This window comes from Ceratosolen solmsi, unplaced genomic scaffold, assembly GCF_000503995.2.
Source record: "Ceratosolen solmsi marchali unplaced genomic scaffold, CerSol_1.0 scaffold108, whole genome shotgun sequence".
Taxonomy (NCBI): Eukaryota; Metazoa; Arthropoda; class Insecta; order Hymenoptera; family Agaonidae; genus Ceratosolen; species Ceratosolen solmsi.
In genome coordinates this window covers 1,123-17,514 of record NW_011948461.1, presented here as the reverse complement: position 1 = coordinate 17,514, position 16,392 = coordinate 1,123, and the positions used below count along the sequence as shown (strand labels likewise).

Below are 16,392 nucleotides of genomic sequence, written 5' to 3'. Positions count from 1 at the left end.
GTCGTACAATAGATTATGCACGCCTTCATTTCCACTTCCTTCCGGGCTCAGTTCCGAATTTGCTAATTGGGAAAGTGTCGGAAGGTGGCGAGCCTTTTCCATTGGTCACCTCTCTTTGGTTGCCTCATCCCTCTCTGGGACTTGGCTAGAAGAAGGGTCCGCTTGGGCGTGGTCAATTTTCCAATACGATCGACCAGATGTGGCATAGCCAAGAACAATGCAAGCATTGTCTTAAAGGCCGAGTGCGCACGTATGGTCATTGCATGTTGTCGCACGTACGGGTTTTGGGTTGTAGTAAATGTTTTGTACTCAATGCTTTACGCATATCTGATATACGTTTTGAATCTACCTTAGGGTTCTCCTGGCAATAAACACAATTAAGTTCTACTGCACTGGGAGTATGAGCACGTTTCGCTAGAATTTTCCAGATGTTTTAGGACACTAGTGCAAAATAATTATGAGCAGGAAAGTTTTGAAATCTTAAAGACAATTTTCATGATATTATTTGCCAGATGTTTTATTGCCTTACTAACGGAGTCTCTCATTCTCAAACAATGCTTCTAACCGAAAAACTTGAATATCGACTTTAATTCCGAAAAGTAATAACAAATTTACAATTTACTCTTATTTACAAATTTATAAGTAATAACAAACTTGATGCGCTATCGGCGCAGCAAGTACATACGAGAATATTTAAGGAGCTGCACTTGACTCTCGTTCTCTTACTAGTTCAATCAAGATCGACTCCACACGTAAGCTGCGCTATTACACATCTTATGAATCACTGACACACGGCTCTGTGAGTTAAGTAAGCAGCAATACCTAGACCACGGCATCATCATTGCCCTTCATCAGTGACGTCACACATCAACGTCACCACGGCGGTATCAATTCTCCTCACCAGTGACGTCACGCACCAGCGCCCCACTCAGGCCTCTCCAGCTTATTGGTAGCGGCAATCAGCGGCGTCAACACTCCCCTTTCTTCACGGCATCATTACCCTTCATCAGCGCATCTCCCACTACCACTACGAGTCCTAACGACGAGTAGGATAATCATGCGCCACATCAAGAATACACTTACAAGATTATTATCACTCATACTACTTGAAGAAACTCTCACCTATTCATTGTATCATTCATTCAATCTCACTTCAATAGACCACTGATTATTTATGATATCATTATATTCAATAGAAAGAAAACCATCTCATGCAAAGGCAGTATTGAATTATTGCATTGTCCATTCCACTTGCCAGCAAGCCTCCCTTCATCATCTTAGGGAAGCCTTTAGTCTGATCCCAGATAATGCTTAATAGTTTATTGTATGACATTGATTAATTATTGTATTACAAATATTTGGTATTATTATATTCTTTCATATTAATCAATTTTTATGCTTTCATTGTCTCTCTATCTAAATACAGTGTACATAGCTATACTTCTATCATACTTTTTTTTGTCATATTTGTCCAATTTGTATTTTTAATAAGTTAAATATAATGATGTGTTGATAAATGAGTTTTAAAATATAAATGGCTATCGATTCTGGATATTAAATATTTCAACTTTCAAAGAAAAATTATAAAATATATTAAATTTAAATTTATATTTGTTTATATCTAAAAAGTAATAAAATATACATCATAAAATATTTATAATATAAAATTTTAATAAATGAAATATTTGGTATTATTCATTATTAAAATTATTTTCTGAAATTTTTAGTTTAAAAAGAAAATTTTATATTGGAAGGATTGCATATAATATTATCAAAAATAATATTTATTTATTTAAAAGAATTTTATCACGTTTTAATAAAATTTATATATATTTATAATAAATAAATTGTATAAATAAAATTATATATTTTTTTTATGTTATATTAAAAAATTAATAATTAATATTTTTAGTTTATATTTTGATTGTGCACCAAGAATTACTGAACATCCAACATTAATATATACTTATAAGCTCAAAATAGGAGTTACTTCAATTAATAATTACGGATTATCTGTAGCTGAATTGTCTAATTTTCCACAACAGGTTTTAAAAACAGCAAGAGAAATCGCTCAAAAATTATGTAGCTCAGAGAAAGTAATTATATAACTTAATTTAATAAAAATAAGAAATTAGCATTTTCTTTAATTATTTTATTTAATAAATATTTAAAAATATTTACCTGACATTATAAAAAATTAATTTAATATAAGTATTTAAAAATAAATAATTTCTTAATATTCGTAATCGTATAATATTAAATATATTTGTATATTATTTGATTCACTCCTATTTATCTTTATTGTTATTATTAACATATTTTTGAAACTGTAATAAACAGCGATAAATAATATACTAATTCTGTTATTACAATGTTCATTCCTAAAAACGCTCTAAAATTTTTAATGAATTTTAAGTAAAGAAAAGACAAATCAAGCGACTGAAAGAAATGCATTTGCTTTTCATTTGAAACGATTTGCATTTATTATGTGTATCTTACATGACCTATATTCGGATTTGAATAGTGTACATCGTACCACTAATAAGGTATGTGCAGTATTCTAAAGCAGATACGTAATAAAGTTGCCAGCGATTCAATATCAACTATTGGTATGGTAGCAGCTTATTACTAATGTAATTCTCATGTTATGCTACTCTCAGAATACAAATTATTATATATATGTTTATACATAAAAATACGATGACAATACATATCCAATCGTGTGATATAAGGACTGATACTAGGGTTTTCGAAGTATTCGATTTTTAAGGGGTTGTTTTATGGCTCGAACTGCCAATTCAATAGTTCAGTGGATTAGTCTCTCGTCATTATGACTGTCTAAAAATAGAGTACCAGGCGAGGAGGGCCAAATATCTAAAGTTAGGTGTGAGCTCCCAGGTGTTAATAGGAGGATTGCAGGCTAGTGGATAAGATAGCACATGTATTCAATAAAGAGTTGTTTGTTTATTTAGTTATGTTTTATTGCGATACTTGCACTAGTTGTATTATAATATTTTTGTTAATGTTTGAGTGTTTGCGTTTCTTGATTTGGTATTTGTTATTGACACTGAGCGATAACGTGCGTTGCATGTACAGGAAGAAGTTGATCGTCTTGCTGGTCCTCTATATGTAATGCTCGTGTTGATAGAATAATACACGCTGAAGAACGAAGTCGTTAACTACCGCGCTTCCTTGTATATAGGCACGTGGCGTTTGCTTGAATTGCTGGTGTTTCGTGTTCTGCAGGTAGCTTTACGTATCTGCAGATTGGCCACGTATGGCTCGTTATAGTTATGTATTAATTAGGAATGGAACTTTACCTCTTAGTTCTGGCGCGTTGTGTTTTGCTATGCTTCGTATTGTTCGTTGAATTTGCCTCGATCGGCTTCTTGGTAGTTATGATTGTGTATACTGTGCGAACTGATATTCTTAGTTCTCGTTTCCTTTTTTCACTTCTGATTGTGTAAGTTTAATTATCTAACACTTGTGAATAGAATAACCTTTGCGTGATTATCTGTACTTGGATTTTCAATTGATGAATTACAATGAATTTTCATCTTCTTAGTGCGTCCAATCAGAAGTCTGCTTTAGTTTATGGTGTTTCTAATCAAAGTGCTTCTTAAGTGGTGGGGTCTTCCACCAGTACGTCTTTTCATGATGGAGGCTCCAATGAGAGCGCGTCTTGCTCAACTCTCCTCCATGACGGAGGACTTGATGCCGCGCTTTTCCCTCTCCATCCTAGTAGCGTTACATGTAATTCTTACGATCATGCGCGTTGCGTTCGGTTAGTGTTGTGAAGGTTAGGTGTAGCGTGGTTTTTAAGTGGATCATCTGGCTTTTGTCATTTGACTATTTTTATGATTTGTTTATGCCAGAAGTATTATGGCTTGTCGTCGATGGATACTTTATGGCGTGGTTGCGTCGAATTTCTCGTCGCATTAGTTTAATGACGTGTTTTCGTTAGACACTTGATCGCATATTCTCGCCGGATGAGTTTACGAGTTGTTTTCTTTAGATAATCCAAGGTGTGTATGAATTGTTTTTCTTTAGATAATCCAAGGTGTGTATAAATTGTTTTTCTTTAGATAATCAAAGGTTTGCTTTTTCCGGCACTCTTATCTCGAGTTTTCCAGATGTCTAATGATCTTGGAGTATTCTTACATTCGTGAACAATGACTGATGAGGAAATAAGAGGTGAAAGGGCTGAAATTAATTATTAGTGTATTATTATTGTGTTAAGGTATCGTTTATTTTTGTTGTCAATTATTATAATATTGTAGTTTGATTGCCTCTGGTGAGAGAAGGAAAAATACTCTATTGTTGTGGTGAGGTTACTTCTTGAGGGTGATGTTGTTAAGGCTATAGAGAGTACAATGGATCTTGAATATTGGTTTTATGCTGATGTTGTAAGGGTCAGCATTTGTAGTCGATCATACTCATGAATGAGCATGACAAGATGGTGTTGGAATCAAGTATGCTTGGTAGAAAGAATGATTGTACTTGATAGAGTATAAAATGTTTTGATGAAAATTGGTACGTAATAAATTATCTCTTTAATTATGATGGGAGCAGTAGAAAACTAGTCACACGCAAGAATTATAAATGACAAGTCTTCTCGCTCTGAAGGACTTGATGAAATATATTTATTGTCGATTATTCTATAAATTGTTGTCTGAATTTAACAATATAATTGACATGTTGTATTTTGTCTGTTTGAGGGACTGCACGGTCTTCAAAGTTTTAGTTCGAGAGAGCGTACTGTATTACCTGTCGACTCTTTGAGGGACTGCGTGGCCTTCGAAGTGTTATTTCGAGAGAGCGTACTCTCTCACCTGTATCGACTCTTTGCATAGAAGGTATATGAAACTTGATTTGCGCGTCGGTGACTAGCTTGTTTAAATAATATATAGAGATGTACCTTGTAAAATATAGACAAGATATGTTGATTTGCTGCGTAGCTGGTGTGCCCCTTTTTTATTACGATTCCAATTGGCTTCACTGTAGAATCACTACCTGATCTTGCTGATTCTGTTTAATAATGCACGTGTATCTTTAGATTGGCTGCCGATCATGCGGCCACGTGTAGTCGTCACAGTTTATACTAAAACACTGAGTGGTAATTACAGATAAGTGAACGCGAGATAGAATTACAATGAGCATCGCCGCATGGTGAGTTGCTCTTAAATATGCATGCAGCAGGATGCAACGCCAGCAACAGTGCCTCTACTAAAACGATAGGCTGAAAACTTCTTTGTGGCGTTAGAAGCCGAAGCTTCTAGAAGATTCATAGGCGTTCCTTTGTGTGATCTTGTAGTATATTGGATTTCATATCGTAGAACGTGCTAGGACTCATTGTCAAAATAAAATACATAATAACTAAAAGCGATAATTTCATTAAAGAGTAAAGAAATGGATAAAAGCGAACACATGAGAATGAATAAGTAAAATAATAGAATAATCAATAGAATCATATTATATGAAGTAAAAGTAAAGTTGAAGTAAAAGTTAACGGGAAATAGAATACGTTGGTGCCAAGAACTTTATTAGATCCTTCTCAAAAGATATAAAAATGATTAAAGATAGATATTAAATTCTGTATGTTAATAAATTACAGGATATAATGAAAACTAATCATAAATATAATTTAAAAATTAATTTAGAAACTAAACCAACTGTAAATATTATTATATTATAAAATTTATTTATGAATATTATATTGGTGATACAAAAAATCCAACTGTTCAAGACTGATATAATAAATTCAAATACAAAGAAGAAAAATGATAAATAAAATTATATATATATATATATTGTTTAGAATTAGACTATTTCCAAGTTTCCAAGTTTCCTTGGTTGTTACCATGTGGTGTCAATTTACACTACTTGTAGAGGTAGGAGATCGTAAATCTCCGGATCCTCTTGATGCGGTGCGCTTGGTTGTGAAGTACGACACTGAGAAATGAAAGGTCGTAAATTTCTTGACACTTCTTTGTATAGTGCCACGTGATGATAATTTGATTGCTCGTCTCCTCCAAGATGTCTTGTGGTGTGGAAGGGTTAGGAAATGGTTCGATACCTTAAGGTGGCATCGAATGGTGTTACTTACAGACTTGTGGAAGCAACCAGTTGACAGAGTGCCGTTGGCATAGAGTATGAATGAGTCTTGAGAAAGTGCATATTGGCACTGAGTATGAGCAAGTGAGCGTTGGCACAGAATCCTTGAGAAAGTGTACTTTGGCACTGAATGAGAAAAGCCTGCAACAGCTTCGTACTCTTGGACACTATGTATGCGGTTCAACGTTGAGTAGTTGTATGAAACTGTTGAGTATACCTTCCGTAGTGGCTCTGCTGAGAGAGTGTGCGATGGCCCGAGTGACTCGTTCTTGGCTAAATAGCTCATGGCTGACTAGCGCCTATTTCGTGGTGTGCTTGCCTTAAATATCCATGCGGCAGCTTTGTTAACTGACAATAAGGAGGCGATTGTGGTGCTTGAAACAATGGATTAGATTGCTGTGCTAGAAACAATGAATGCGATTGTGGTCATAGAAGCAATCGTTGCAATTGTGCACTTGTTTTTCCGGAACATCAACGACCCTTGGAGGATTTCCCAATAATAGTAACCGCTGGAGTTTTTTCCCGAAATGATGGCCGTCAGGGGTTGTCCCCAAAATGATAGCCGTGAGACTTTCCCAGAAATTATATTATTCGAGAAATTCTCGGAATCTCGAACATATATATTTAACTTAGCTGTAGAGGAACGAATCATTAATCAAAATATTAATGGTCACTTTAAAATTTTTGGGAAAGCCAAAAAGTTAGAAAAGCACATAACAGAATCATACCAATGAAGTGTATTTCTTTCATTAACTTTGTTGGGTGTTAAAAAAAATACTAATTGTTGGATTGTTGCGTATATTAATTATCTCAATATATTTTTTAATTTGATAGTTCCTTTATACTAATTCAGTTATTTACCACATTCATACAAATTGAAATCTAATAATAGTATACGATACGAGTAAGAGTAAGAAATGTTTCTTTATAAGTTTCACGATATATGTATTCTTATTTCTTTAATATCTATTTACAATTTCTTTCTGTTCGATATGATGTTATAGTTTTCCTGGTTCGAACTTCCAATGTTTCAATAGCTTAATTTGCCGTGCGCCCTGGCAAATGCTCGGGAAGGAGTTAAGTGGAAGGACTGTAGAAATGTCGTGGGTTTTGATCAATATATGATTTATTTTACAATTTATAATACAATTACATGTTGGTCTCTTGGAATCACAAGTTCAATATGAAGATGCGATTTCTTGGAACGTTTCTTGTGATGGATGTTTCACTACACAAGATGCTCCTCGAGATCGTGATGTTGATGTTGATTTTGTAAGGATCAGCAATTGATTATGCACACTCCTTATTAGTGAGTGTGATGTACTATTAGTAATAGCATCATGCCAGTTTTGTAAGGACTGGCAATAATTTATATCGCACGGACTTTCACCATGATTCACGCTCCAAATGTGGGAGTACGTGCTCGGTAGTTCGCTCCTTTCTTGGAATGAAGGTGAAAGCGTTAACGCCTTTCAACTGTAATACAGGAGGATTGATGTATCTGGTCAGCGGCTCACGCAAAAATTTGATCGCTAGTTTTCACCGATAAGTAAGAGCTCCCTTCTGACTTGGCTTTCCCACACCAAGAGTGTCTCCGGCGGCAGAGCCTTCAAATGGAAGACTCGCCCGTCTCCGGGACTTAGTGACGGGAGGGGGTTCTTTGTCAAGCGTCGCCGCTTGGCCTATGCAAGTGGCAACATTTGGCGTACTTGACAACAATGTATACCTTGCCTCGTAACATTGACGGCACATGTGCCGAAGATTGCTCGATGTCGCATATACTGGGTTTTAGGTTGCAATGAATTTTAGGAAATGTTTTTCACTCGATTGTTTTCAAATATTTTAACTCTCGAAATATTCTCGCATAAACAAACTCGAAGCGCTCTTGCTAGTAAATAACAAAGGTTGCTTATTGCGCTAAAAACAATGACTACGTCTGTAGTGCGAAGAATAATAGAAAGTGACCGTTCACGAGTATTTTGCAGATGTACTAACATTTTCGAGCCTCCAACGATCGTGGGATTCTTTCTCAGAAAATGATGTCCGTTCAATATTTTTTTTTATGGTAGCCGTTGGGATTTTTACCGTTGAAATTTTTTACCTTGGTATTTTTCCTAATAGATAATATTCGAGAGATTTTTCTCAATATCGAACATCTCTATTAATAATTTTTTTTACTTCACCAAACGAACTTTTTTCATTACAATTTATTCCTCATTTTTTAATGGCTTTTAATAAAAAAACATATAAACATTTATTTTCCTATATCATAAAAGTAATATTGTATTAATTTTTTAGGATAATTATACATTTCGAAGAGATAAAAAACTACAACAATTGGAAAAATGTTATTCTTTTATTGCAGAATTATATAATTTAATTTTAATTAAACAATTTACAGTGAAAACTATTACCAAATTACTAAAAGATTTTTTCAATTCTGAATTTATTTATGTAACAGAAAATACACGACTGGAACAAAAATCAGTATTTTTTAAAGAGATAATGAATACAAATAATTTATGGACTGAAAAAAAATTTTTTTTTAAACAACTATTGATGCTTTCAAATAATTTATACAATATAAAAATTTTTAATTTGAAACAAGAGAAAAATTCTGATAATATGATTCATTATAATAATTTTAAAAATTTAGAATTTTTAAAAACATATTTGGAAAAGTTAGCTTTGGTACATAAAGAAAAAAAAATAGATTCTAGAATAAAATTTGCATTGGCAAGTGATCTTACAAATGAAATTACAACTAACATAAGAGATTATATATCTCTTAATCCATATTTACCGTTAATAAAAGAAAATTTTCTAAGTAAAATATTTAAAATATCTGTTAAAAACAAATCTAATTATATATTACATCAACAAAAGAAATTTAATGTATACTTATTTTATAAACATTTATTAGATATGAATTTAAATCTTTATATTTGATAAGTTTTAATTTTAAATATTTTTAATTCGTTCTTTTACATTATCCATTAGTTTATAACAACAAAGTATAGATAAAATAAAATAAAAAATCCTTTGTATTTTATAATGTAAAAATTGATATAATTATTGCAAGCTTTTTTTATAAATTCTAAGTCATTTTTACATGAATTTATCAGCTATAATTTTAAGTAGTTTCAACATGTTTTTCTAAAAATGCATGTTAATAATACTTTGAAAGATATAAATTTATTTTCTAAATAATTGCTAAAGTTGCTATAATAAAATTAATGATTAAATTGTTTGTATTTTTAATTCAATACGAATATTTTAATTTTCAATTCAGTAACTTGTTATTTTCCATATCACAGTATATAATCTTTATTTATATATATCCATATATAAGTTTTATAATTGAAGACAATTATCAACGTGTCACTTCTCATTTTAGTTTTTAAATACAAATTTTGCGGTTACATAAAGTTACGTTAGAATCTAAAAAAAGAAATTCGATCAAATCTTAATAGTAATTTGTTTATAATCAATACAAAATTATGATTTGTGATATTCTTCGTATTATTATATTGTTAGAATTAAGCAATTTTTAATTAATATAATGCTTTATAAAAAATTATACCTTATACATATAGATGTTAGTGAACAATTTTTTACAAGTATATAACAATTTTAAATCTGTATATCATAATATTGTATCAAAATCAAAATATAATATCATCATATATCATAAAGTAAAGTAGATCTTCTCTTTACTAAATAAATCATTTAAATGATCCAATAAAGGAATTTTTTGTGTTTGTAACAATTAATATGGTCAGGTTATAAAGATATATAAAATGATCCGTTTTTATAATTCAGTAACGAAATATTATAAAGAGTAATTTCTTATTAAAATGATCAATACATTTTTTATGTAAACAATCTTCAAACAGTGTTAGTGGAATATATAAAACTTCAAATATATTTTGATAGTTATATTTTAGAATGCAGAAGTTATTATATAAAGATATAATGAAAATATTACAATTATGTAATTCAATCAAAATAGAGCATAATACATCTTCAATAGTAAAAAGATATGTAAATAATCATGATTTAACATTAAATAAAAAATCAGTAAAAAATAAAAAATATTACAAAATAGTGATTATTTTAAGAATTTTTTCACGGTTAACTATTTTATCATACTTTAAATAGCTCTTAAATTAAGTAAAGTAACTTTAAACATTTGAGAATATTTTAGTTTACATATGTTAACCATATATACATCATTACTAAATAAATACATTCCTAATGCATAAGCAACTTTATACTAATAGACTATACATTAAAATAAAGTTATTATTAGTGAAGTAATAGACAAAATTTAGAAATATAACTAGATTTGTTCCTATAAATGGAAAGAGAGCCGTTTGAGCATTAATGACAATTTTACTTACAACTTGCATATACAATAACTCTATAACATTATGTGTTCTGAAACATATAGACATAACAGTGCAAATTATAATAAATATATTTAAAAAATATTCAAACAAAAAATTATTTACTTTAAATAAATTTATAATTATTTTTTAAAGTCAGAACTCACGAAATTCCGTGTTTGGAATTATATTTTATAACTTAATGTTTTATATGTTACTATATTTTATAACTTGAAAATTAATGTTTTATCTATATAGGCATATGCAGATTTCTGTTTGATCTAACGTTTATATTTTAACTGTTAGAGAATAAAATTAATTATTAAATTTTATTTAATTAATTATTATTATTTTATTAAATTAATATTTTATTGAAATATAGATAACAGAAGAAATCTTCCATTTTATTTTGGTTTTATAAAAAATAAGTCAATACAATTTAAATTGAAAATAAAATTATAATCGATTATTTAAAAGCCAATGTTCTTTATTTTTTATATAATTAAATTTGCAAATTTGTAATTTACAATTTGTAGTGAAAAAAAATATGTAATGAGTGCTTTTGTACTTTATATTAATAATATATGTAAATAAATATTAACGCATGCGTATTTCAATTTGAAATGGATTGCACGAAATAAAAATATTTTAAACTAGTTATTTTTTTACTATATTTTTTCTTCATATTTTTTTTTAAAATTATTACTAATATTTTAGAAAAGCTATATTTATACATAGTAGATTGAGTACGATGTATTATACGAACATTGGTTATATAATTAAGTTAAATGGTTATAAAACGAGTTTAATTACGAAGTTTTATACCCAAATATAAACAAAAAATTAGAATAATTTTATGAATTTTACAAGAAGCAAATATTGTATCATAAGATATATCACAACATGAAGTAATAATTAAATTTAATATATTCATCTTATTTTTTATAACAAAATGTGTATCACATGCAGAAATATATATATGCGCATACGGTCGTGCGCTCACCTAAACAAATCCGACAATTTAAGAAAATCTTAAATGAAATTTAGAAAACAATTAATCTTGTATAATAATTAATTTTTTAATATTAGTCAAATAAAATAGTAAAATAAATAAAGGTGAGTTATTTCTAAATTAATCTCAATAGAGTATTTTATACAGTTACAGTAGGATATGTAAAAATAATTTTCAATTTATTTTAATTTACTGGATATCACAACTAAATATGCATATAGTAATATGTACATAAACTGAACTTATTTGTAATTAAAATATGTTATTGAATCTGTTTTAATATATTTAAATATGAAAAAAAAAATTTTATAACATTAAAATAATAAATTAAGTCGGAGTAAATTTATTAAAATTTAATACTCAATGTTCTGACTTAAATTATCTTTATAAATGTATCTATTTATCTTTACTTTTATTAATCAAGGATATATGCATTGATAAATTAATATTTGTAATATCGATGTATGAATTAAATAATATGTATCATAAGGGATATATTTATAATAATTCTTTATTTAATATCACCCATATTGTAATATTACTGTATGCAATATTTTCAATATATAACTTGTTTTACAATTATATATACATACAAACATGTTTTTTTGTTTTATAAAAATTTTTATTCAGAACCTTGGATTAATTATAAATAAATATTTTTAAACAAATAAAATGCATTATATATTTTTAAACAAATAAAATGCATTGTATAATTTTTTTTAAATAATGTACAATACTTTAAAAATAAAATTAGTGAAAATTTTTTTTTATATTAAGTAATTAATGAATGGAAAACTTATCTTGTGTAGTACTTATTAAGTATGTTATTTTTAATTTATATTTTTAATTTCCTTTTTATTATGTAAGAATTTACAAATTATATAAGTTGCCATTAAGGTATGTATTGATACTTTTTTTATTTAAAATTATTTTAAGATTTGAATAAGCAATATTTTTACAAAACTAACAAAAATAAAGTTTTTTTAACACAATAATTTCAATTTGACTGCATAGATATAATAAATTTATATTTCTACAGACCATATTAGAATGTCAAATTTGATCCCAGTAAAAAGTTCGTATATACATTCACTTTTGAATGATAATATAACAGCTCAATTAAATTTAACTGAAACTTCAGAAAGAGTAAGGTAAGTTGCTCATAATTATATTTGATTCATGCAGATAATTACTTAAAATAATAATGGAATAAAAAAATTATATTGCTGACAAAAAGTAGATATATATTATTATAGGTATATATTTACAATATTCATAACTAACATATATAATAAATTCATAGCCTTGAAAAGTTGTTTTACAAATTACTAGCAATTAGAATATTTTGAAGCAATAGTTAATAAATATATTTGTATAATAAATTGAAATGTTGACTTAAACCAAAAAATACTTAAATTTTTAAATATATCTTTAGTTATAACTTTTCTATCTTACAAATTTTTTAATAATTTATTTACAATTTGGATATTTTGTCATTTATAATATTGATGGTATGAAAGCTGAAGAGATTTAAATGATTCAATATCTATTTTAATACTTCACAAATTTTGAAAGTATTTAAAAATTTGAATGCCATAAGTGTTGATCTTTGAAGAATAAAAGTAAGAGCCAAGAAAATATTGTACATTTAAAATATGCAATTCATCTTTTAACTAAATTTATATCTTTTTATTATTTAATTAAAGTTAATCAGTATATATGATATTCATTATACTACAATTTCTTTTATATAAATTTTAAAAAATTACCAATTATATTAAGCGTTTTCTAATAAATTATTATAATATTTTTTATTGTACATATAATAATTATAATATAATTTATATTTCAAATTATGAATTGAAAAATAGGGATGTAACTACATGCAAATTGGTAATATTTAATTTTACAATAATTAAAACATTTATTTGATATTTGGTTAGATTGCATTATTGATTAACAAATTATTTTTCTAAAACATATTCATTCAATAATTATAAAGAAATAGAATTACTACAGTTATAGAATAAAATATATTTGGACAATATTCAGCTATTGAAATTTAATATAGTCATTATTAATTAGATATATTTATACTATTAAAATAGTATATAAAATGGTTAATATATCATGTTGTTTTTCAGGACTCCTGTAAAATGTAACATTGATGAAGTAAATACGATGAATACAAATGCAAATAAAATCAATAATGAAGAAATTAATAAAGATAACATGATTGATATAGTAAAACGTGGTTGTGATATCTATTCAATCAGACCGTTACTTAATCAAAGTAATGCATTAACATCAAATAGCGATGATAAAGCACTTAATAATAATAAAAATAGTCATGCATTAAATTTAATTAATCAAGAAAATAATTTATCTTCGAAATCTGTATCTAAAGTAGAAACTGCAATATTTGATCCAATTGAAAATGTAAATAATGAAGATATTTCTACATCTTGTTACGAAAAAGTAAATACTCAAATCCTTCATCCTGATTCAAATAGCAACAAAAATGATGATTTAAAATTAAAATTTGGGTTGTATAAATCCGAATCTAATAAAAATTGTTCAGAAATAAAAAGACTAGATTTAAATTGTTTACATCTATCAAATACTTCACATACAGTGGAATTAAGATCAAGATCTTCATCAAAATATGTATCTAGATATAGATCTAGATCTCTTTCTTTAAATGCAAGTTCTACATCAAAATTGTATTCAAAATCATGTTTTCCGTTAAGATCGTGGTCATCATCGAAACAGTTAGAAAAGGTCTACGACTGTATAAAACAATTAAGACCACGATCAAGATCCACATCTGAGTTTATATCTATAACAAAATCTACTATAAAATCATGGTCAAAATTGATGTCCAAATCAAGGACTAGATTATCAAGGTCAAAGTCGAGGACCAAATCATCAAAAAGAAAATTAAGGGCTCGATCATCGAGACCAAAATCTAAACAAAGAACAATATTGAGATCAAAATCTCATTCTAGATCTCACTCAAGATCTTATTCTTCAAATTCTTCGATTAGTAGTCAAAGTACAGATTCAATTACAGAATCTAAAAATGTAATTAAAGTAAATTGTGAAAATGAAAATACTTTATTTGGAAACAAAATGATTAAAAAATTTTCGGAATCAAATAAAAATTTAAAAGAAAAATTTGAAAAAAAATTAGATTTTCAAACTGTTAATAATGAATGTACTGATATACTTATTGATAGTTTTAATATTAAACAATCTGAAGAAACAGATGAATCTGATAACGAGAAAAATATTATTTCCAGTGGATAGTAAGTTCTGTTTAAATTTTTATATTAATTAAAAAATAAATTAGTATTTATTTGATATTTTACAATTTTATATTTTATTTTTAATTGTATAGTTAACTAAATGTTTTCTTTGAAATGAAATGAAATGAAAAGCAAAATTAAAAATTATAATAATTTTTATTAATAAATATCATTATTTCTTTTCCAACATTACTATTGATAAAATATTGTCATTGAATATTACTGTATAATAAGGAATTTTGTAAATGAAGAATGTAAATAGATTTTGGAATGTGTCAATGTGCTGAATAGGAAATGAAAAAATTTTAAATTGTTACTTTCATATATTTTGAAATAAAAATAATGTGTAATCGCTATTCGATTGTTACGAATGGGATAGTTAGTTTTTTGTGTTGTACACTAACAAAAATTAAAAAGTAATAATAAATTTTTATAATATTAATATGCACAAAAAATAATTATAATCTCGTTTAGTCAACATAAAACAATAAAAAGTAATATTTCTAACGAATGATTTAAAATAATAAATTGTATTAATACTACATTTGCAAATCAGTGGTAATTTTAGAATTTTTCTTATATTAATTAATACTTTTGTATTACAATTTGTTTTAATTTCATAGAGCACAAATAATTAATTTGTTTATAAAATAATAAAGCAATCAAATCGTACATTGACCAATGTTTTTATTTGAGTAAGATAGATTAGATTAGATTACTCAGCAATAAATATTTGATACTACCTTTTCATTTATATTATTTACTCGATGGATATTCCATTGGTACCAAATACTTGAGATATATAATGTTTGAATGTTTGTCTCTACTTAAATTATCAATCTTCTGAACCTAATTAACATATAATAGAAGTTTTATCCTAAGAGAAAAGATAATTAAATACCTAATGTTAATGCATATATATAAATAATTTGTAATGTATATAATGTTAAAAAATGAACGGTATTTTACCATCAAACCGTTAACATCAGTGATTCATTGGGATTAAGTAACTTTTATTACGTTATTACTTTAAAATTGATAAGATTTGTTCTTCGATTTATTCATTTTCATATTGATTATCACTTGTGCATTTGACTGTAACAAGATTCACTATTAATTAGTTAATTAAATTGATAATAGTAACTGCTTGGAATTCCAGCCACCAGTATGATCGCAGATCACGGTGGATGGATTAGACCGTACCGCCGGTTTAATGGTGATGGGGGGAGGGGATAGGTGAGAGGTTAATGCATCAACTCAGAGTAAATACAATTGGTTTTAGTGACCTTTATTTAAGTAGTTATTACAGTATTGTAGGTGTTCTTTGTGTTGTAAAAGAATTGTTGAATGTAGTGACTAGGCAGCTGATTATTAAGTCGAAACATCGTCTGGGAGTGCAAGCTTTGTAAGGTAAATTCCGGGTTTTATTTTACAGTCATGTGTCGTGTGAGTCGCGCTTGAATTATATTGGGCATTAGTTGGCTCGCGGAGCTTTGACGTTTACGGCGACGCTCGAATCGTACCAAGCGAGATTCGGCTCGTGGCGGTCGTGGGGATTATTACGAATATT

General features: G+C 27.9%; 1 protein-coding gene across 1 annotated transcript in view; it reads left to right on the top strand.

Annotated features, from left to right (window-relative positions):
• LOC105366914 (mutS protein homolog 4-like) overlaps positions 1–8,620 on the top strand; it is a 53,987-nt gene extending 45,367 nt beyond the window's left edge. The window contains 3 exon segments of the mRNA XM_011505520.1: positions 1,913–2,096; positions 8,413–8,475; positions 8,576–8,620. Coding sequence (XP_011503822.1) covers positions 1,913–2,096; positions 8,413–8,475; positions 8,576–8,620 — 292 coding nt within the window.
• The last annotated feature ends 7,772 nt before the right edge of the window (positions 8,621–16,392 follow it).